Source organism: Centroberyx affinis, unplaced genomic scaffold (assembly GCF_046629955.1).
Source record: "Centroberyx affinis isolate AG114_WGS23_722 - 3 ecotype Tasmania unplaced genomic scaffold, CSIRO-AGI_Caff_v1 ptg002684l_1, whole genome shotgun sequence".
NCBI classification, from domain to species: Eukaryota; Metazoa; Chordata; class Actinopteri; order Beryciformes; family Berycidae; genus Centroberyx; species Centroberyx affinis.
In genome coordinates this window covers 129,854-153,837 of record NW_027280866.1, presented here as the reverse complement: position 1 = coordinate 153,837, position 23,984 = coordinate 129,854, and the positions used below count along the sequence as shown (strand labels likewise).

The following is a 23,984-nucleotide window of genomic DNA, read 5'->3' as shown; positions in this document are numbered from 1 at the left end:
CCATTCAAAAATTAATAAAAATGCACAGGAATGCACAGTGCATGTAGGGGGCGTGGTCTCAACAGCCCTGCAGTAAGCAGTGTGCTATGTGTGCATGTGATTGAGGAATAGCATAGATATTCAACTGTACTTGCATGATATCTGGTTGTTTTAGTCAGGATTATGCTAAAATATATTTTCCCCAACTGTATTTAAGTTCCCTATTAAGAGCATACCTTCAATTTAGTAAATTCCTGGTTTATTCCCGTTTATTCCCATAAATTCCTGTTAATTCCCATAAATTCCCGTTAATTCCCATGGAAAGTTTCCAACTTTGAAAATTCCCGGAATTTTGCAACCCTACTCCAAACACATTGCTTGCAGGATAATTTCTCCAGAAAAGCAATTCCTCCGGCTTCCTCCCGTGAATCATTCCCAACATCCTGTGGATGGTTTTCATGCCTTAGCCTTAATGACTGCTATAACGACAATACAAGTAGGTCATCATTAGAAATCTCTAGTCTTAGTCCAAATTCTAGTCTGGGGACCCGACAGAAACAGACCTGTGACCCATATTGCCTCCTGACCCACAGTTAAAGAAATGGCACCCTAGTTAAATGATTAAATTTCCAATGATTTCTGATAAAGTTTTATGGTACTGCTCACAGTGTTGCCTATTAAAAGATGTCAAAGGACAGAACTTTGTGTCCTTTACTTTTCACCATATTGGTGCTCTGTGTCGCTGAAATCTTCCCCGATTTACAGCAATTATTTAAAAAAAAAAAAAAAAAAAAAAAGAAACACAAAAATGCAACCATAGCACTAACCACCAACAATGCCAACGGCTTTTCCGGAGGGGAATCTACTGAGCCAATATCTATATACCACATCAGACTGGTCTACGGCCGAGGGCGCACACACCCATACTTACCCTGCAGATAACGGCCTATAAGAGGGACCAAGCTATTCACCAACTACATTTTTGTTATTCCCTTGGCAGGAGACCACAGTGGAGCAGACTGGATAATTCATGGAAAAATAGATAATGTGGGGCAGAATGCGTGTGTGTCTGTGTGTGTGCATGTGTGAGTGAGTGAGTGAGTGAGTTTGTATGCGCAACTGACAGACTTGACTGATCATGTGCATAAAGTCTCAAAATACAAAACATTAAAATGGCAGCATGTTTTGCTCCAAAATGGAATTGAGGAGAAGAAATGAAAAAGGCAATTTGTAAAACTTTTCAGCTACTAAGGCTGAAAAGTTTTACTAATTGCCTTTTTCATTTCTTCTCAAGCCAAAAAAGCAAATGACCGAACGTATTATTCTTCCAGTATTTAGCATGGTGATATATTACCTCCTCACTAGATGTTTCTGCAGGATCTCTGCTCTAATTAGCTAGCTTATTTGTATCTATTGTGAAAATGTGACTTTATTGTTTGTGTCAATTACAGGCCACCGTAGCTCAAGGGTGGTACCAGAGAGTAGTGTAGGAGGAGAGAAGTTCTATCAATGTTGCTGCGGTTCCTAGTGGTCACCAATAGAGGTCACAGATTACTTAATGCCCCTTTAAAGCAAATTAAAGTGAATTGAAGAGCAAATCAACACTAAATCACATGAGACAGAAAATTGTAGTTGCACTGCTCTCTATAGTTGTAAACTTTGAAGCATGTTGCACTTGTGGCCACACCCCAATCAGTGATGTCAAAGCAGGTGTTTTTCCTTCAACAGCTGATGCCAAACACCTGCTTTGACATCACTGATTGGGGTGTGGCCACAAGTGCAACATGCTTTACAGTTTCAACCCATAGGGAGCAGTGCAGCAGCTGTTTTCAGCCCTATGTGATTTAATGTTGATTGCTCTTTAAAAATGAAAACTAATAGTACAATACTTCCATTATTTATATGCGTGCTGTTTGTCCATGGTCCACATTTTATAAACACTCCAGGCAAGACACAAGAAAGAACAGCAACTTTCAGATGAAACCTGGCTGTCATACATAAGCAGCTCTCAGGTTCCACATTGGTCTACTTGAGATCCTGCTGTCAGTGCCATAACTCTGCAGGGCCACACTTGAGATACCAGGGCCATGTTTGAATTCCCAAGCCAGACTACATAATGTAAGATCCCACTAGCAAGTCTGCAGCCTTAGGGAGGACAGCTGAGTTTTATGACTTTGGTTTCTGACTCAAAAGTCTCTAGTCCTAACCAATATACATGAGATCTTACTGCCAGCGGCATATAAAGTTAATATGTACACAAACGGTTTAGTTTTACGAGAGCAGATACAGTAGAACAACAGTGAAATATTACTGCAAGTACTTGCCAATTGTGCTGTAACAAAGCATCTCGCTAATTTCCCATACATGTCCAGGGTTCCATGGCCCTGATGTGAAATTCCATGACTTTTCCATGACTTTCCATAACTAAGTTGTATAGCGATTCCATGAGATAAACACTTTCTGCGTTCCTGGTTTGATGTAATTTCTCAGCTCAGAAAAGTTCTAAATGGGTAAACAGTCTGGTCTGCAATGAATGCATGAAACAAGTTATAAAATTCATTGGGTCTGTGTACGGCTGCATATATGTTGTTACTGTATCTGTCAATTACAGAGACATTCTGAATAAGTGATGTGAATGTCCTGCAGTAAATACTTTTTGCAATTGAATCACAGATAAAAACAGACATGTATATCAGAGTTTTTTTGATTGGTGAATTACACATCTATCATTCTGCACATCTAAACCCTAACCCTAAACCCTATCAACAAAGATAACAACATGGATCACAAAGGCAGTAGAAAATTAAGCCATAAGGGGACAGCTGAGTTTTATGACAAAGCTTTTGACTCCAGACCTGTTGGCCTTTGAGTACTCGTCAAGATCCTATTTCTGGTGCCACAAACTCCATGTTTCCACTCTCCGGTCTAGCCTTAAGGTACCAGTCAAGTTATAGGATTCGTATTCGTCTGGTGACAATGGCAGGGAGAAAAGGAGAGACTGTGACTATGAGCAAAGAAAGGCAAACCTATAAGATTTCTGATTTTGCTGTGAAGCACCCTGATGATTGGTAGAGTCGGACTCTGGTGCTCGTCTCTCTGCCTCTTTCTGCAAGTCCAGGCAGGGCAGAAGGACAAATGAGAAGGAAGGGGGCAGTGGGAACAAAGATTTGAATCTCCTGTCTAGTCCATCAGATGGAAATGTCAGGCGTGCAGTCCTACAAACAGGCAAAATTCAAATGCATGGAAATCAACCAGGATTCATCCGCACAGGCAGAACAAAGTCATACCAAGACTAAGAATACATGGCTAATGGTACTGAGAACAATAAAGACACTCTCAAATCCAATCCTCTATTGGAAAATTTGGGTAAATATTAAAAGGTACGCTGTGCGAGACTGAAGTCACATAAACCCAACCCAACACGACGACAATGCTCAAAGAAAGAGAAAAAGTAATTAGGGCAACAAAGCAGGTCCTGGGGCTTTATGGGCCAGGCATGTGATATTCAGGACATGTGAACAGGCCTTTATATTTACCATGGCCAGGGGCAGTGACAAAAACTCACAAAGAGAGAGCAGTTCTTATGCGAACCAGAAACACAAGTACACTCCCATGACTGTCACAAAAACGCAAGAGACCAGCAGGGAAGTCGGACACAGTGCTGTAAGCTCAGTGTTGATGTAAGCAGAGATGAAGGTAGTTATCCCTCTTGTTAGCACTACTACCTTCATTCCCCTTATTAGTTCTGAATTTTAATCAAATGAAGTGGAAACTGTGAGGAAAACAACAGCGTACCTGCCCACCATTTCCCCTTTCACTGCCATCATTGTCGCAGTCAGGTATCTCCATGTATTTTTCAGTTTATCCAACAGGGGGTTTGAAAGGGTTTTATAAGCCCAAGAGTTGTAGAAGTTTCTCAACCCATAGAGGAGCATGTAATTCTTCAATTGAAGTTACGAGTGACGAGGTTTCCACACGACAGCAGTGTTATGAAACACTGCAAAACTTGCAAATGAGACATTTAGGTGAGATCACATGCAAATATGTGATTAGGGACACAAAGAGCAAGAACAAAGCAGGAAAACATTAATGAACGTGCAAAAAATCAATGCACCTGAAAACAGAATGGCTTGTTTTTGTCACTCTTATAAAAGTGATTTGACACTGTTGAACCACAAGAAATGAAATTAAACGAGCAGCCTTCATCGAATACCCGCCATGATTCATTCATTCAGTTCATAGGCTCTTGACACATTCTCAAGCACTAACCAAACATTATTTATTTTCTTCAGTCTCTCTCTGAAATTGATCTCTCCCTAGGAACTCGGAGCAAAATTAAAACATACAAATACTGCAGTGACATGGGAAACTAGGCCCACCGCCCTTTTGGCTTCCTGATGCATAGTTAAAGAAATGACCATTTCTTACATACCACGAGGTGAAGATGTTGTCTCCCTGAGCTGTGAATGCGTTTTTAACAACAGTTTCCCCACTTAATTAGATTTATAGGAAACCAGATAAGAAAGCTGCCTGTGTGAAATAGCCAATCACATCTCTGATTTAGGGTTAAAGACAATGGAGATTCCTTACATGGTTTCCCGCTATCACACTTTGCCGGTATGCCCTTATTAGTTAAGACTTATTCAAAGAGACAGGTAAATAACACAGTGGATCCCCCACCTGAAGTACAAAGGTTGTCTAAGCACAAGAAGGGAGTGTCAACACGTCCCGTAACCACCAATAAAAGCAATGTGACTGTAAAAGGAAAGGTCCCACTTACACCAGCTGGGCTTACATGGGCATTGTTGACATGTGTAGCGTCACTACAGGTTTTGTAATGGAAATCCAGTGTTTGTATTGATCAGGAGCTGGAAGTAACGTTGCTAGAACCAGTGATCCCAGGACTACAGGATTACAAGATTTCTTGAACCACTTAGACACAAATGTGTTTTCCAACTCTGGGTATCCTGGAAAATTCTGGATACAACAACTGCAAGATATTTACACTGTCAATCTTCTACATTTCTGCGGTACAGTCTACTTCGGGCTAAATTGGATCACAAGGGTCTACTAGGGTTCAATCCACATGGGTTTTTGAAGGCAAATATTGTTAATTTTGGGATTGAAACTGCCAATAGCCACAGTCTTGTGCCGATATTCAATATCTTTAAATTGGACCATCTTCATGCCAAATAAGTAGAAGTATTGAGTGTTCTCCCAAGAAACCAACCCCAGAATAAAAAAGACATATTCATGTATGCATACTTGTGTGGGGTTCAACCGTCATGGGTTTTTTGAAGGCCAATACCGATAGATATTTTTGGATTGAAATTACCAACAGCTGATATCTTGTGCCGACATTCAATATCTTTAAATTTGACCATCTTCATGCCAAAAAGTGTTTTCCCCAGAAACCAAACCCAGAATGAGAAGCAGAATTAGTAAGACATATTCATGCATACTTATGTGAAATCCCATCAGTGTGTTACATTAGATTAGAATCAATTCTGGCTGAGGGTTTCCCATGGACAACCAGCGTAGTATCAATCAATTCTACAATAAATATGTAATCAAGCATCATATCCATCATATGAGAAGTGGACGAGACTGACTGGCCAATAAAAAGGCCAGATATATTGGCAAACCAATACATCAGTCTAACCCTAGTGTCTACCAACTAAAACAAGTTCTTCCTCTCTCTCCCTCCTTCCCTCCTTCCTCCTCACTCTAGGAGTCACAGCAGGTCTAGGTCTAAAGCTTGGGATTGCAGTGGCTGAATGTTGGCTTATCAGGCCCGCTCTGTATAAACTCCCCCGAGACATGGTCTGGCTTGAAGACAGTCTGTCCCTCCCATGATACAGACTACAGTAGCTTGTCTTGGAAGAATACATGCCATATGCTTGCTTATACCCATACTTACAGGGTTTGATTGGTGCATGTGGGCCCAGCTGAAATCAAACCCCTAATCCTCATCGTATTAACACCACATACTGGAGAGGTTTGGGGCTGGATTAGGCCTACAGCCCTTAGACCCTAATTAGACCCTGTACAGTATATTCTTTTGAATCAATAAAAGCAGTAGCAAATGTAATTTCTGTCCAGCATAGTGCTTTAGGGAGATCAGGGAGTAGCATCTATTTAAAGGAAAAGTTCACCCTCAGATACTCGACAGGCAAGATGTCAGTGAGTGTTGCAAGGAACTACATCCTACCACAAAAAGCCTATATTGACAGATGAATCTCTAATGAGCAACTTTGCTTATTTCAATGTTGGCATTGGGTGGAAAAAGCCCTCACAGGTGGTTTTGTTCAAGCCTTCTGGTGCAATAGATTGTCTGGGCTTTATGTTGGTTTAGATTAATCTTCCATATGGGTTACAGGGTGGGATTTGGACCCATGTGTCCTCAAAAACTATAGGATTTTGCCAGCTAAGCATTAAACCCTTGCACTGCCTGTGTACAGTATGTTAGGCCTGTCAAGCTGGTTTCCAAACTACCACTCAAAGTGCAGAGTCCACAAAACATTAATTATTAAAGAGAAAGTCCACCATAAAAAAGTTTTTTTGTACAACAAAACAGTGGATAACTTGCCTAAAGTAGACAACATGACATCACGTTGAGATATTCAGCTACAATGGAGTTTAATTGGAGAAAGATTTCAGCTATCTAAAACATCAACGGTAAACATCAGGTTTTGGTGTCAGCACCTCAAAATCAAAGAGCAAGAGCTTCTTTCTAGAGCCGCCATTTTGCACCAACATACATCATACAGGGAGAAATCCATCGTAGAAAAGACAGAGAAACAGACTCCATTGACAGTAGCCTCAATAGACCAGAATGCAAGACATGTTACATTTTAAGTAGGGATGTGGCCACAATGATCGACACACCCCAATGTTCACAAACCAGTCGGCTAGCTAGTTGTATTCCTACACCCATACACCCACCTTATATTGAAAATAACAAGTTCATGCCTGTTCTCTGGGTGTTGTCAAAAGGCATTCTGGGATACATAGGAAACCACTAACTGAAGTAGAAGCAGATGATGCAGGTTGAGGGAAAGTGGATACAACAATAGATTCATTCATCACAAAATAACCGCTAGAATGCACTGAACATCACAAATCAATGTTATCTAACAGTCCAAGGGGGATTTTCCCTTTGACATTGTTCAATGGCCATTTAACAGGTACACTTTCGACAGCTGTCATAAAAAATGAAAAGAAAAATGATAAGAATTTTACAACCCCCTGAGTCTAACACACTACTACAAAGCGAGGGGCATTTAAGTGAGAGAAAAGAGAGAATCGTGACGGCATGAGTTGAAATCAGCTGTCAATCAAACAGCGTGTCCAGTACTGTGATGTCTTTCTCCTTGGATTTTCTGTTGATGCAGTTTGAGTTTCTCTTTTCTTTCTCTGTTCAGCCATGGTGGCTATCAATGCTCATGCCAACTACCCAGTTCTTCTTCTGTTTATTTTAAACAAACCGCAAACGAAAAACGCATCACCAGAGGATTTTTCCAAGCAAAGAGCTACCAGACACCGGCTGTTTCAATAGCAAATGGAAAGTTTTTCATGAATTGAATACAGGCTGAATCACTACTGTGTTCAATTGGTGATAAAGAGTAGAAAATGGACATCTATTTATGAAAACTTATCAAGCCTCTATTCTGCTAATGACAGTATTTCACTCAGTTTATCTATGAGATTTGGGAAGCTGCTTATAACATAACCAATAACTTCATATAAAATAATCAAACTTCATCTTAAGACGAGACTTAATATATTTAATTAATTAATTCTAGTCTAATTAGCCTAATTCATAAATTTTCTTCCCACATCCCAAATTTGGGGTCTCAACCCAACCGTTGGAAAACACTAATACATCATAGCTTAACTTGGCCTTTCTCATCTGACAGTAGCCCATCTGGTTGGCCAGTGACAGTGACACTCGGCTCCCTGGTGTATTTTTGTCTCCTGGGCTGATATGCAGGGACAGCCCCTTATAAGTCAGCCACTTATTCCAGGAAGTGACAGCTTGTGTAACGCTGTTTTTTTTTTTTGCCCCAGGGGCAACATGGGACAGATTATTATGAAAAGCCAACATGAAGCGGTCTTGGATCAACATCTTGAGGGTTGGCGGCAACAATAGGAAGGGAAGATCAAGGTCTTAAAGGGGGGGGGGGAAGAGGTAAAACAGTATTTCCATATGCTATTGTTATGATCTTCAGTCCAGTCTTGATTTAGAACCACATGCGGGTCTCTCTCTAAGACAGACACAAGAAAATGAAGACTCTAAAAACACTGAATGGGGGACCGAGTTTGTGAACACAGTGACAATAGTCAGAGTGATCCAACTGGGACATAGGACACACTTTCTCGATTCTATTTAAAAACTCCAGCAGTGCCATGAAATAAAAATTTCTTGGATTTAAAAGTCCAAACACACCTTCGACCAATGCACACAATCAGTCTCCAATGGATTGTCAATATAAAAGATTCAGCATAAATACTTTGCCTCCCATTGTCAGTTTCCTTACTGATGTTTTGCTTTTGTTTGGATGAAGTCAATTACATGCAAAAAAGATGGGGAGAAAATCTAAGATCTCACCTAAAAAAACACAGCCAGAACCCAGCAGAATCAGACATAAGGACTATTTCAAAAGTGCACATTCTTTAAAAATGGATCAGTCAGCACTAATCACCTAGGGACAGCAACAACCAGTAGCCCAAGCCTTTTCTGTGATTACTCCATCATTTAACAAGGATTGGTCCAAGACCAACCTTTGACCCATGAACACCTTATGCTCACCAAGCCTCTGACCAACACTCAGACTTTAGCAACTTTAAGCTGCTTGCAACAATTGCGTATCCTAATGCTTATTTACCTTAGAAACATAATCTGTGTATATGAGTGGAGCTGTGGAAAACAACAGTGGATTCCCAATTCTCTCTCTCCTTTCCAGCAATCAGTCATGTTCTGCCTCTGCACATCTGCTGGCAGGGTTACATACAAGAAAGAAGAAGCGCTCGTGAAGCTCAGTGTGGATGCAAGGCCAGCTCTAATTAAGATGAACCTATTATATGACTCAGCTGCAGATTGAGTGAAAGTGTATCCCACTGAATGCTGAAACATTAGTCCACAACAACTGAGTGTCTAGGATGAGACGAGCGCTTCTTGCCTGACTGGATTTCAGCTCTGAGGACATGGAGCCACCTGCCAGACACAAGGACCACAAACCACTACGACTGAATCTCATTATAGAAAATACTTGTGTGACAACTTGGGGTTGATGGGACTACTAGTGATATTTCAAGATTAAGCATATAAGCTTTTCCCTATGTACTGTTGTGAGACTTTCTTATCCTTGGTCAGCTTCATCTCCTTACATTGTTGTTTCTACTTTAGTCCTCCAGAATCACCAATGCACACTTGCCTTCCCAGCTTATTCAATGGTGGAAGTTTACAGAAGCAACTGGTGCCCATTGTGGCATTAAATCACAAGCAACCCTATACTTTTTAAACACTGTCATGCGTGTAGTTGAGCTAAAACCCCACTAAGCTAACTTTACCCTTCCTTTTTATTAGTGGAATAGTTGTTTATCCACCTTTTCAAGTTACATGCATAATGAATGCTTTCCTGAAAAATATTACTGATTTTTGTTCATATTTGTTAGCAAGTATAAGTACTGCAGGTCATAGTTTAATTTTATTCACCACTTCATGACTGTCTGTCACTTTGGGCATCATATTTCTCTGGAAATAATTAGCATTAACCGTTTCTTTAGAGCCTGCCCACGTCACCTGTTGCAACCTACACAATCTATAAAGTTACAACCACGGTTAAATAATTCAGCGGCGCACCATCAGGTAGCAAGAAGCCGAAAACAAGCAAGACGTTAATTCAAGTAATAACCGTTTCCATGATTCAGTTCCCAGGTGGTGTCATGTGTCAGATATGAACCATTTCAAAATAACATTCCCGATAAGCGCTCAGTCGTGCACTCACGCGCAGGGGTAAGAAAGTGCGGCTGTCAGCCACTTGCATGGGAGAATCAATTTAAAAAATAAAATAAAATACAAACCTACCAAATGACAGCAGTCCCGCCGGAGTCCGCCTTGTTTTATCCAGCGTAATGTTGGCTCTGAGGCTAGCGAGGTATCCGCAGAAGAAGATTAAAAACTATCCGCGCGCTACTTCTCTCTATCGACCTGTTCCTCACATGATAGTTGCCGTCTGTGTCGACCCCGTGTTGTAGACACAGGGTCAAGCTAGACAGAGCGACGAAAACAGAACTTCCGGTCAGTACTTTTCAAAATAAAACTGTGTGTTCATAGCAAAAAAGACATACCAAAGTGAGTCAAGAGGGAGGAATCTGTAGTAAATGAAAATGAAATTGGTGTTTTCTTCCCCCAAAATCTTAACAGCACATGTTCATTGCCATATAAGCCTACACAAGATGCCATAGGTCTACCAAAAATACACAAACGCCCAATAACAAACCGTATATCAGACCATTTACTACCTTGAAAAAGTCAAGTCGCATAACTGGCTATATAGGGCTGGTGGTAGAACAAACCTTCTGGCAGCCATATTGGAGGTCCTCAACAATAGCTGAAAACAGCTGATTGCATTTCTAAACTTACAACTTGACCGTCTCAACAGTACAAACTCACATAATTTCTGTGCTGTTTTTAACTGTTAACTGATCATTTATTAAATTGTTCAAAATACAGAGACAACAGAGACAGACAGAAGCACTGAAAGGTGTACAAACGAGTTCTCACTTTTATTTTCCCTCCATCTTCTTCTTCTTTGGATGTTTATAGTGGTTGGCAAACAACCTTTGCTGCATCTGAACATGAGTATGAATTGGGGAACAACTGTTAATTAATTTTCATGCCATAAATAAACGAACAAAGCTAATTCTAAACTGTGTTGATCCTGTACAACTTAAGAAATATAATACAAATTGAATGCCTTCATCTAAAGATCATCCAAATATTTCTTTGAGATTCATTTGTACACCTTTCAGTGCTTCTCTATAGCGTGTTTCTATCTTCTCTGTATTTTCAACACTCTAATAACACATTCTCCACTATTCCTGTTTGATGGCAAAAGTCACACCTGCCATTTGCATGCTTCTGTATGACGAATGCATAATCTTCTGTGACCAACTTTTATTTTGAAGGCAAAATCGCCCAATATCCGGTGTGATTGTGGCTAACTCTCGTGAGCTTGGCTCAAACTGGTGTTGGACACCGAACCAAGTTTGAAAAGGCGGTGCTTCCCAGCGCCGCTCATCACATCCAATGGGAACCTGAGCGTTAAACTTGGGCCAGTGAATTTATCGTCTGTCAGATGGGAATCCACTGTCAGCACTATGAGCTCTCACATGAAACAGACGAAGAAGAAGAAAGCCCTGACTGAGTCAAGACAAGTGCATCAGATTGTGTTGGTGGTGTCCAGTGTTAAGTTTTAGTGTGACCGACATACTGTAAAATTGTACATTTTTTCCAAGGCAGTTAAAAAATGACCATATTGTTTTTCCAGGACCGGGAATGTTACTTGGGAATTGTATTTTGTTACAGATTGCTGATTATTTGATTTAAATTGTAAACACCAGCTTAAGTTAAGTTTTGGCTTACCTTACCTAAAAAATCCATAAAATATGAAATTGAATATGCAATTTATTCTAATGTAAAGGCTGTAATTTGAATATAACATGACTGTTTTATGTCTGTACATCTCTCAGGGTCATAATGAATCTGATGAAGATGTATTGAGGGTCAGACATAATGTAGCAATCTGCATCAGAAAGCTCATCTTTATGTAGTAGCCTGCTATTCTAAGGAGAAGAGAGAGAGAGAGAGAGAGAGAGAGAGAGAGGAGGGTGTATTAACATCTTGAACTATTAAAATAAATTAAAAAGACAAAAGCTACTACATCTGAAACTGATGGGGGCGTGGGACTGAACGTGTCCCACTTATAATAAAGAGTTATTGTCCAAAAGCCTCTTTCTCACGCATACATGAACATTAACGTGACAACCCCCCCCCCCCACACACACACACACACACACACACACACACACACACACACATGCACACACTTACAGGGTAGAGTGTATTTTATTGCTCCATGACAGCTGTCTTGTGAAGGGTGAGGGTTTCAAAGATGGACTGCAGCCTGTCAGCCTCTAACACACACACACACACACACACACACACACACAGAATCCAACAAGGTGTACTCCTCCATCCTGATGAGTTAACTGGTAATCCACTTTTCTGTGTCAGGCTTATCATGCAGACAGCCAGTGATCCTTAAATGAGTTCAGAGGGCATGTGACCTCTTCCACAAGCCCTAAGCCTGAATGAAGCCTGGGGAAACAAGGCCATCTATTGGTGTGAAGATGTAAGTGCAACTCATCCTTATTTGCCATAACACCATTTCAATCATCTGCTCATGTTTTCCACAGTCAGGAAAGTCAGGGTTTCACTGGGGAGTATTTCGCTCCTGATTCAAATGTTTAAAGATGGAAATATTGTGATTTATTTTGTACAAAATGAGGTGAAGAAAGACACTGTTTGCTTAACTCAATTGTTAGCAGCAAGAACAACAACAACAACAGCAACCAAAACAAGAATAATAATAACAGGAAAATTCCATATTTCTAAATAAAATGGTCTCCCTGGTGCTTTGGAGGGCTGGAACCAGGCTAAAACATTATGGCACTAGACAAAATAAGGGATGAAAAAAGCCACCAAATATTTTTTTATTCATTTAAGATTTGTAAGTAGTTTTACCTTGGCTATTTTCTCTTTTTTTGTATTCTGAACTTGTAAATATGTTTTGCTGCAATAAAGTTTTTCCCAGTTGTATTAACCAGTTTGTTGGGGCGCTCAAACTGTAATAGAAAAAGAGATTGCGATTTATGACAGCACTCAACTTAATATTCAAGTACAAAACTATCAGCAGTTTGATTTTTTCAGTCAGTTTATTATGGTATTATAGACTTTTTTTTTATTAGTGCAAAAACAGTTTATAACAATATCCAGTATGTACAAATACATACATAGACAAAATATATGTATATACAAAATAATCAGTGTCAAAACTGAACATCAAGGCAGAGAAGGGAAAAACAGATGCCACAGATGCCACAAATAAAGACTAAGATGATGTCTTTATGTAATAGAAGGACATCATCTTAAAAAATAAGCATAAAACATTCATCAAATTTCTCCAAACTGCTCATGCAGCATAACCAAAGTGTTTTGAAGCCAAACAACTGCACTGAGGTCCAAAAGACTTGATGTGCAACAGTCAGTGTTCTGGTCTTCAATGTATAGGAGTTAATGACGGTATTGGACTTTTGGACCCACAGTGCAATCGTTTGGCCACAAAACACTTGAATTATGCTGCACGAGCTGTTTGGAGAAACGTGATAGACATTTAATGTGCCATCTTGGACTTTTAATGTTTGGCCCCTGCTGCCAAACTTTTAACCATTTTTGACTTTTTTTTTTTTTTACAGTGTAACCAGCAAATTATATTAATGTCTTTTATAAACTTCCCCATAACCAGCAGTTTGACTTTGACATTTACTTCGCCGAATGCCATTTGAACTCTCGCCACACCATTAAATCTGATTCGTTCCGGTTTAATACCCCCCCCCCCCCCCCCATCCTCTCTCCCCATCAGACTTTCCAAATAAAACGGATCCAGCTGTGTGCGGCTGTGCGCCCCCGGTGCGTCACACGTACGGCTCCTCCAGCTCGGCGCAGACTATCGCACCAGAAGGCAAGGGGAAGAAGGGAAGAGAAGAGAAGAGAGGAAGGATGTCGCCCGGTACCATGCTGCTGTCGGTGGCCTCGGTGGTCGTCTCTCTGTGCGCGCGCTCGCTGCTGGTGACCGGCGGCTCGGCGGCGGGCACCCGGGAGCGGAGCCTCCAGGACGCCCTGGAGCGCGGGCCGGTCAGCCTGAACGACATGTTCCGAGAGGTGGAGATGTTGATGGAAGACACCCAGCACATACTGGAGGAGGCGGTGGACCAGGTCTGCGTCACGTTTTACGCGTTCATATCAGGAGCTTTTAGGCTGTTTTTTTAATGCTGGTGACAGTGGAGAGATGGTTGTCCACTGCAAAAAAAAAATGTCCATCTTACCAGGTAGTATTGAAGTTTTCCATCTTTACTTTTCTTAAACTAAGTGGGGAAAAAAAATCTCAAAATGGGGGTGAGGTCATTTCAATGCAAATCAATAAAGTGGATGAAGTGTAATTACCTTGATACTAGGGGACAGATTTGCTTTATTCTAGCTTGTTTCAATACATTGCCATTATTGAAATTGCATGAAATAAGTGAAACTGCATTTGGAAATAAGTGGAATTATCACTTTACATTAGCATAATTGTTCACTTGTTTTAAGACTCAATATTAGACTAAATGAGTAGTTAATAAGGCTGGGTATGGTTAGGATCTTACCGATTCCGGTGCCATTGTCGATTCTTCCTGTGGTAAATTGTCTGTGGTAAAAGACTACATACAGTGTTAGTGGAGTTAACACACACACACACACTCAAATGACATCATTGTTTGTCATTGGCAGCATATGGAAAGGTCAAAAAAGTTGTTGCACAGCTACTCAAGCAGCATCCAACGGTCAATGCTCACTTATTGGTTCCGGCGTTTTAGTCAGTTTGGAAGCAGGGACTAAAGTGGAACTGGTTCTTGATACGATCATGGACAGTTTTTTACACTCACTTTATCTGTCTGTTTTATGTCTGAACCGTAATACAAGTTGGACACAGTAGAGACCTGCTCTGTCCAAGAATAGAACAGATTTATACTGAATTAGTGTCTTGACTGAGAACCGGATTTCATAGTTTATATTTATGACTCCATCACTGGCACCAGCCGTCTGTTTTAAACTTGAAAATTGCTTTTCAGCAGGCCTGATGGGTCCGATCATGTTTGCTCCATATGGGATTTATGCAGCCTGTGTCTGTTTTGGATTAATTTGCAAACTACTGTGAAGTTTTCCCTTTATTATCATCACAGAAGACAGGAGGATATCAACAAACTGTCCACTGTCAACTGTGTTTTGGGCCTCTTCTCTTCTCTTCTCTTCTCTCCTCTCCTCTCCTCTTCTTGTATAACAACCACTGTGGAGTGTATTTTTTTACTTTTCCCCTCCATATGGAAATCCAATATATAAACATATATGGAAACGCCATATACTGCATGTTATATAAGGTGGCAAATGGATTTCACATGTATCCAACATTTACAGATAGCCACTGAGAGCGCTAAATCATCTCTATCGTCACTGGATCTGCGTCCAAACTACCACAACCAGACCAAGGATGGAGACAGAAGTGTTCAGGTGCTGGACAGAACTGACCAGGTAGGGCTTGACTTCAGACTGCAAGTATAAGGAAATATGTGAAATCCTTACTTAGTCAGCTTCTCAGAAACTGAGAATAACCGGCCTTGTTTACAGACTGACACCCAGTATTTTTTAATAAGGGTTTTTACAGTGGGTTTAGGAGTTAGTTTCATGAGCTCTAGGTTTATGACGCTTGTAAAAAAGTTTTTATGAGACAGCAGAGATAAGCCTGTTTTCCCTTTGTTTTTACTTAAATGTGAAACAGCAAGAACAGCAGTGGTCGCTTTTCTTTTTTAAATCAGGTATATCACTCTATCACTTTTTTTACCCCCTTATAGGAAACTAACAACAGAACAGGAGAGGCTCTTCTGTCACACACACACTTGGAGATCTCTGGCCTGTGGAACAGCGTGGATCATGTGAGTGTTTGTCTTCAGTGCGCTGATAATAAATAATTAGGAGAAATCACTGGTGGAAAGAGTAGTAGAATATCCTACTCATGTGGAAGTACTGTTACTTTGCTGATATTTTACTTAAGTAGAAGTAAAAGTACTGGTGTAAAAATCTACTGAAGTAAAAGTAAAGAGTAGCTTATTTAAAATGTACTCAGAGTGAAAGTTTATTTTTTTTCCCCATGCAATTCTAAAAGGATGGAGAGTTCAAACTAGATTCTTTTCACTGGAAAATTTGGAAATTACAAAATAATTCCGTGTGAATGGCCTCACAATTTGACCGTTTCTGATTATCCAGCTTATGGAGAGCCACAAAATCTGTCCTCTGTAATGGATGTGATTTAAAACGTAGCTGAGTACAATTGTTCAGCAAAAACATGCATAAGTAAAAGCCAAATTACTGGCTTTAAAAAAATACTACTAATTACTTCCAGCCTTGGGAGAGATGATGATGGGACTGATGCATGCTTAGTATTTCTGGAACTTAGGCCAGTGATTCTCAACCTTTTTCATATCAAGGACCACTAATTTAGTCCACATTAGGGCCACGGACCCCCCATTTGATGAGTCTCTCTGACCCAAATATGAGAATATTTTTATTGTTAGATATGATTTTGTCCAGAATCCCATGACTATCTGTATTGTAGGTAGAGAGATAACAGTGAAACTATGATCAAAACAGCCATTCTTCTACATTCTCTAATTGTGTTAACTTCTTGAAGATAAAATAATACTGAAGTTTAACAATTCATCAATTTGCTGGGGACCCCCTGGAACCCCCTCAAGGACCCCTGGTGGTCCCAGGACCCCACGTTGAGAACCACTGACCTAGGCGACCGAGTCTCATTACAACAGTCCTTACCTATAATTTAAGAATCCTGGTAATTTTGTCTCAATTCATCCTGGTGCTAATACGATTTGAGAAAACATAACTGACTGATACTAACAGGCTGACAGGCCTTTGGACCAGCCGTATTGGCCTAATACACTCTGTATAGTCGCAGCCTGTTGACTCAGGAGATCAGGAAGCAGTGTGTTTGCTCAGAGTCACAGTATCCAACTGCCCCAGTTCCAGCCCAAATATTTCTCCTCCGTGGCTTTTTTTTTTTAGCGGTCATGATGTAAACTGTGAGGACACGCTTCTCCGGCACTTATCACTCGCACTCACATTCCAAACGTCTGCTTTTAGTCCAGAGATAGTCGAATCATTCTGGGCACAACTACTTCAACTGTTACTCCTGTTGCATTTTCCATCCACTCTGAGGATATTCCGTCTCTATAAGCAGAGACAGGGGAGGTGGAATACCGCCTCAGCACGCTTTATAGAGAATGAGATCATCCCCCAGCCAGCAGAGCCCACTGTATACTTTTCATGGTTAGGAGTCCAGCGTGGATTGAGGTCATTATTCCTCCTCCTCCTCGCCGCCTGTTTTGCCATTATGGAGTTTACAGCGGCTCGGTTTTTTGATCTTTTCCCGCTTTCCTGGCAGCCGTGCAGAAAGCGGTTATAGCGCATGCTGGGGGGTGGGGGGGGGGGGAGAGAAAAGAAAAAAGGGTCCGCTCTTCCTGAAATGACTAACTACTACACACACATTTCAGTGGAGAAAACCCTCGAGGAAGTCACGGTTCAGTCGGTGATTTTGCTCGGGCTTACTATTGTCAGAAAACGCTGCTTTTCTTTCTGCTTCCTGGTGGGAAACGTTGGGGGGAAAAAGTAATTTTCGGAAACTATTTTTACGCAGGGAACGAAAATATGCGGCTACCGGGCTTGTGTGGCTAATAGCAGCCGTACTCATCTGGGATTTATTAAGATAATTGCGGGGTGTTGCGGGTACTGCGTAGTCTCCGGCGTGCCCTCCAAAGATCTTTTATTGACGTCAAATATCGAGAAAAGAAAGAAAAGTCTTTATTCGGACGTTTTTTTTGTCTGGGAATATGAGCAGTGTAGAGATAAAAAAAATCCATATTCAAATTCAAAACTGTATTTTCCATTGAGGGTGTCAGGTGAGAGAAGGGAGTTGTCTGAGAGTGGAAAGGAAAGTTTTACTGGCAGACTGGAGGTGTTCATGAGAGAAAGAGAGAGAGAGAGAGCCAGCATCTGTCTAGACCAGGCATGTCATGGAGGATTGGAGTCTGTGTGTGTGTGTGTGTGTGTGTGTGTGTGTGCATGGGTGTGGTCCGCTTAAGCCTTTGTGTCTTCCGGTTCTTCGTGAGTGGAAACAAACACATCACACATGTTTAAGGCCTCAAAGGTTCGTCCCCTTCTGATCCTGATCCTGATGCTCCACACACAGTCCAGTCCAGTCCAGTCCACTCTGAGATAGAAAGCACCGGAATCCAGAGTGGAGTTCACTGGGCCGGTGTTGTTCTTGGCAGACGCTGCTTCCTCTGACCGATGAAGAAGAGGCGAACTGAATCTCAAACGTCAACTCTGATTTTCCTCCCAATTTGATCTCACAGCCGAGGAAAGTGTGACTGAACTAGTCAGAAAAAAACACTTTAACCCCCATTTGATGAGATTTTGTCTCTTGGACCCAAATCTGAGAATATTTTTATTGTTAGATATGATTTTGTCCTGAATTCTATGACTATCTGTATTGTAGGTAGAGAGATAACAGTGAAACTATGATCAAAATAGTCATTCTTCTGCATTCTATAATTGTCTTAACTTCTTGTAAATGAAATAATGCTGAAGTTTAACAATTCATCAATTTGCTGGGGACCCCCTGGAACCACCCCAAGGACCCCTGGTGGTCCCCGGACCCCACGTTGAGAACCACTGTCCTAAAACATGAGTGGTAAACATCAGAATCAACAGAGCAAGGGTTTCTTTCTAGACTCGCCATTTTGCACCAGTGTGCAACAATCATAGAAATCCATCATAGAAGAGACAGAGAGACCCATTAGCTTCAATAGACCAGAATGCAATGCAGCCACAAGACATGATGTGTTTTGAGTAAGGGGCCCACTCTCACTGTTTCTGGAAAAAAAACTCATAGTCATGAATGAATGGAAAAAAGAAGTCATTAGCATTTATTTATTTATTTTTTTTACCATATTTTGTCCAGAGTTCCCTCTTTGCCGTTCAAGATTTGCTCGAGAAATGCTTGTACAAGTAAAAAGGATCATACTATTTCTTATAGAATTATAATGAATAGAAGCTAAACTAAAGCTGCTCTAGAATTTTACACGCTATGATGCAAATAACCCCTTAGTACAGTGAAGGAGGCAGAGAAAGCTACACCAGGAAGTGTCCTCTCTATGCATTCTAATTCTATGCTCTTTGTCTTACTATATGGCTGCTGGTCTCTCTGAACCCAGGAGTGCATGGTGGATGAGGACTGTGGGGACTTGAGATACTGCCTGTATGAGATAGAGAACTCCAAGTGCCTTCCCTGCATACCAACTGATATGGTGGGTGAGCAGTCACTACTGCCATGTGTAATTGTCATTTATTCACATTAATTACATATAGCATTTTAAACATCAGTATATCATAGATTAAATGTGATACCTTGTTATAATTATCGTAAAACAAATGAGACCATGGTGGGGATGATTGGTAGCTTCTATCTCACGCCAGTGGTATTGTTAGTGCTAGTGTTTCTTAAAATGAAGACTACATTTCCCACAAGCCCTTTTAGTTCCTTCTAAAGCTTCTTCGGTCAAAGGGTTTCTCTTTGTCTTTACTGAAGAGGCATAAACATGTTGGAAGTGATTTTTCCATCAGCCTGTCACTTCTTCCACTATCTGCCATTGTGACAAACTGAAAGCATTAGCTGTTTGCTCTGGAAGAACAGCGCCCTCTTCCTGTTTTGTGCCATAAAGCAACCTCCTTTTGTACAGAAGAGGATTAGGGCCACATGTGAAAAATTTCAAATTTCACTCAGAATTCTGAGTTTAAAGTCAGAATTCTGAGATTAAAGTCAGAATTCTGGCATTAAACTCAGAATTCTGACTTTAATCTCAGAATTCTGAGTGAGTCAGAATTCTTACTTTTTTCTCAGAATTCTGACTTCTGACTTTATTCTCAGAACTCAAATAATTTTTTTTTTTCACATGTGGCTCTAATCCTCTTCCGTACTTTTGTGCTGGAAAGCAATCCAGCAGATTTCCCGCCAATTTCGACCCAGTGTCACACAATGTAAAACACAATATAGAGGCTGTTAGAGGCTGCCAGTCTTCTCAGCCAAGGTCTGGTTTGTTTACGGTAATTATACTAACATCTCATGTTAATGTGGCAATGATTGATTGACGTTAAAATACATAGCAGCTTTTACAAGGGAGACAGTAGAGAGGCAAAGTGTTAGATCCCATCAAATGTAGTGAGCGATGAGGTTACAAAATAGATCACCTATGAATACTTTGCCCTCCCCGCTCTAGCCCTGCACTAAGGACGAGGAGTGCTGCTCAGATGAGATGTGTGTGTGGGGCCAGTGCACAGTCAACGCCACCAGAGGAACGGAGGGAACCATCTGTCAGTTCCAGAGCGACTGCAGGTCCAACCTCTGCTGCGCCTTCCAGCGAGGTGAGCCTGAACACACACACACACACACACACACACACACACACACACACGGCGAGCGATGGACAGACTTGCTCAACCTGCCTCACTTGATGCCAGATTCCACAAGTCTGAGGTCAAACACAACCTGGAGAGTCTAGCTTCCATTTGTTTGGCATATATGCTGTAATTTCACATATTGTTTTTCTTCATATTCTAATTTTTCTCTCTTTTTTATGTTAGATATATAATGACATTTTGATACTTTTTATACTGCATATATTCCTATTTTTTGGTACAGTATATTCTCATAACGCTTTGATTTTTTCATTCACTTTTATTTGTCTCAGTACATTCTACTGCTACTATAGCTGCCTTTTTTTCATTGATACATTACTGCTTAACATGCTGTAGTGTTAAAAATGTCAGTTGAGTATGTTTATATAAACCCATTTCTTCTATTCTTATTTATGTCCTAATTTTCTTTGCTTGGATCCAGTTACTATTTGCTGCTGCAATGGTTCAATTTCCCCAAGGGGATCATTAAGGTTCTTCTTAAGGTTCATCTTATCTTATCATAGAGGTGAGGTCAGACCCATAGAGACCACCTAGTCTCCAAAGGGGATAGCGTGGAGAACACTTGTGCCTTGTCTCTTTCTGTGGCTGAGCAGACAAAGAAAAGAGAAACTCAAACTGCATCAACAGACAATCCAAGGAGAAAGGTGTTCCCTGTCGTTCCCTGCCTCCAATTTCTTACCTTCCCTGCCCTCTTTCTTCTCTCTGCGCCCTCCTCCAGAGCTGTTATTTCCAGTGTGTAACCCCAACCCGGAGAAGGGGGAGTCCTGCCTGAGCCACCCCAACCTGCTGATGGACATGCTGGCCTGGGACCAGGAGGGCCCCCGTGACCACTGCCCCTGTGCCACCGGCCTGCAGTGCCAACCTCAGGGGTGAGAGCAAACATGTCAGACAGGGACAGGTTCTGTACTGGAGGCAGCAGCACTCCATGGATACACTACCAGTCAACAGTCTGGACCCACCTGACTGAGTCTTCTATGTTTTCATTCTCTTGAAGCCATTTTGATCTGAAGGCTTCTGCTTAAATGCTTGAAATTAGTTTCTTAGATAAATGTATAGTAAAATAGTGAAGTTGACAGAATACAACAGAATAGAATAGAATAGAATAGAATAGAATAGAATAGAATAGAATAGAATACAAAAGGACAGGATAGGATAGAATAGAAAAGAATAGAATAGAATAGAATTGGACAATATAGAATAGAATAGGACAGGGTAGGATAGATTAGAATAGGACAGGATAGAATAGAATAGAATAGAATAGAATAGAATAGGACAGGATAGGATAGGATAGGATAGGATAGAATAAAATAAAATAGAATAGGATAGAATAGAATAGAATAGAATAGAATAGAATAGGACAGGATAGAATCAAATAGGACAGGATAGAATAGAACAGAATAGAATAGAATATAATAGAATAGAATTGGACAGGATAGAATAAAATAAGACAGGATAGAATATAATAGGATAGAATAGAATAGGACAAAATAGAATAGAATAGGACAGGATAGAATAGAATAGAATAGAATAGAATAGAATAGGACAGGACAGGATAGAATAGAATAGAATAGAATAGGACAGGATAGGATAGGATAGGATAGAATAAAATAAAATAGAATAGGATAGAATAGAATAGAATAGAATAGAATAGAATAGAATAGGACAGGATAGAATCAAATAGGACAGGATAGAATAGAACAGAATAGAATAGAATAGAATAGAATTGGTCAGGATAGAATAAAATAGGACAGGATAGAATAGAATAGGATAGAACAGAACAGAATAGAATAGAATAGAATAGAATAGAATAGAATAGAATAGGAGAGGTTTGTTCATTTTACTAGCAAATGAAAGTGGAGTAACAGGCTTGTGCTCATATTCAGAGTCACTGTTGTAGGTCAGTGGAGCTAAAAACTGTTTTGGGGAACCTCCTCGGTCTGAATCTCCGTACCCAGTCAGATAGCAGAAGTGTGATTTCTGTATTTGTTGTTCCTCTAAATTCCCACATGTTGTTTTTCCTTCCAGCCGTGGATCTGTTTGTGGAGAGTAGATGGGACACTTGGAGGAAAAAACCCTCAGGATTGGAGGATCGATCTGCCAGAGAAAGATGTAATTATTATAAACTACATAATCCTGTCCAGGAGCAATGCAACAGTTTAGGGAATTTGCTTCAGGACGGGACGCAATGCTGCACTGTATTATTTGTGCCTTATTAAAATGGTGTTAGACAGCCAATGTGTGTCATATATCTTGATGGGAATGAAAGACGTGTTTTTAGTTTTGACTGAGGACCAAGAAAAGCACTGTGGAGGTATTAACTGAATAAATCTGGAAACAAACCCGTGTTGTTATCTGCTTTTTGCTGAGAGAATAGACAGCATTTCTGCAACAGGCAGTACTGAACACTAGAGGGCAAAATTGTGTCTTTTTTCTGTGTGATGAGGTGTCACTCTACTCCACTGGAAAATACCCCCCCCTCTTGCTCTCTCTCTCGCCACCATACACACACACACACACACACACACACACACACACACATGCAATTCAAGAAGATAGGCTAAGAAAACCTCCAGGATCTGCCTGATACCGACACGATTGCAGTGCACATGGATTGCATCACTTTCTCTCTCTCTCTCTCTCTCTCTCTCTCTCTCTCTCTCTCTCTTATTCACACACACATACACACACACACACACTACAGCTGTGGGAGATCATAACCAGGTGTTTGACTGGTTGGATTTGGATCTATATGGATATTTAGATAGATTTGGATTCATCTTTGGGCTTTTTCCACAGAGGGACAAAATATCCGAAGGCCTCGATCCGCCTCATGATGCAGAATGGCTCTCTGCTTTTATTTTTATGATTTTGTTTTAGATGTTGCCATCTTGTTCCACTTCAGCAACATATATATATATATATATATATGTATATATGGTAGATATGTTAGTCATTTCATTGAAACCATTCTCAGCATGGAAAAAAAAATCTAAGTGGGGAAACCAAAGATTCTGCACTTCTGTCAAGATGGTTCACACCTTGTGCATCTTAGAAACCCATTTCCACCACACCAGACAGCATGGGGGCGGGAAATCATCCAACAACTGTCATCATCCCAGCTGGGCTGAAGCAAATAAATAGGCTTCCAGTTTGTGTAATGGAGTATGACAGAACAAATCTTTCAAGAATTTATTATTATCGGGCAAATTCCAAAGCTGAAAAAGAAATCACTTTTATTATTATTTATAATAATTTCTTAGATAAATGTGTTTCCATTACTATTTATTCCATAATTTCTTCATCAGCAAAAACGTCATCTGAAGCAACCACAAAAAACTTTGAAAAATGTTTTGCGATATTGAGGAAATTATATTTTTTCATGGCTAGCTAGCTACCAAGCTCACATTACATGAACACAAAATTGATATCGCTGATAAACCCAGTTCCCAGTCAAAAACAACACAGAATTAAAAATGTATATTCAATTCACTAGTTTAGAAATGCAATCACCTGTTGCACGATCCATGTCTGCTGCGTGTTCTCGCACTCAAACTCAAACCTATAGCAGACTCAAAGA

At 40.5% G+C, this 23,984-nt stretch overlaps 2 protein-coding genes across 2 annotated transcripts in view; one reads left to right on the top strand and one right to left on the bottom strand.

Moving 5' to 3' along the window:
- mical2b (microtubule associated monooxygenase, calponin and LIM domain containing 2b) overlaps positions 1-10,204 on the bottom strand; it is a 57,515-nt gene extending 47,311 nt beyond the window's left edge. Inside the window, exon 1 of the mRNA XM_071535250.1 lies at positions 10,070-10,204. The gene's annotated coding sequence lies outside the window, so the exon portion shown is untranslated. The remainder of the gene's footprint in view (positions 1-10,069) is intronic.
- A 3,558-nt stretch (positions 10,205-13,762) lies between these two features.
- dkk3b (dickkopf WNT signaling pathway inhibitor 3b) lies at positions 13,763-22,737 on the top strand. Its single transcript, XM_071535261.1, has 7 exons — positions 13,763-14,041; positions 15,278-15,391; positions 15,712-15,792; positions 19,147-19,239; positions 20,209-20,353; positions 21,126-21,276; positions 22,433-22,737. The coding sequence occupies exons 1-7, from the start codon at positions 13,826-13,828 to the stop codon at positions 22,455-22,457; spliced, it is 825 nt and encodes a 274-aa protein (XP_071391362.1). The 5' UTR covers positions 13,763-13,825; the 3' UTR covers positions 22,458-22,737.
- The last annotated feature ends 1,247 nt before the right edge of the window (positions 22,738-23,984 follow it).

What these genes read in the sequence shown, in the direction of transcription:
- dkk3b (XM_071535261.1), top strand. Translation starts at nt 13,826, where the DNA reads ATGTCGCCCGGTACCATGCTGCTGTCGGTGGCCTCGGTGGTCGTCTCT. An exon ending in CTGCTGCGCCTTCCAGCGAG is followed by an intron (nt 20,354 to 21,125) that starts GTGAGCCTGAAC and finishes GCCCTCCTCCAG; the next exon opens with AGCTGTTATTTCCAGTGTGT. An exon ending in CTGCAGTGCCAACCTCAGGG is followed by an intron (nt 21,277 to 22,432) that starts GTGAGAGCAAAC and finishes TTTTCCTTCCAG; the next exon opens with CCGTGGATCTGTTTGTGGAG.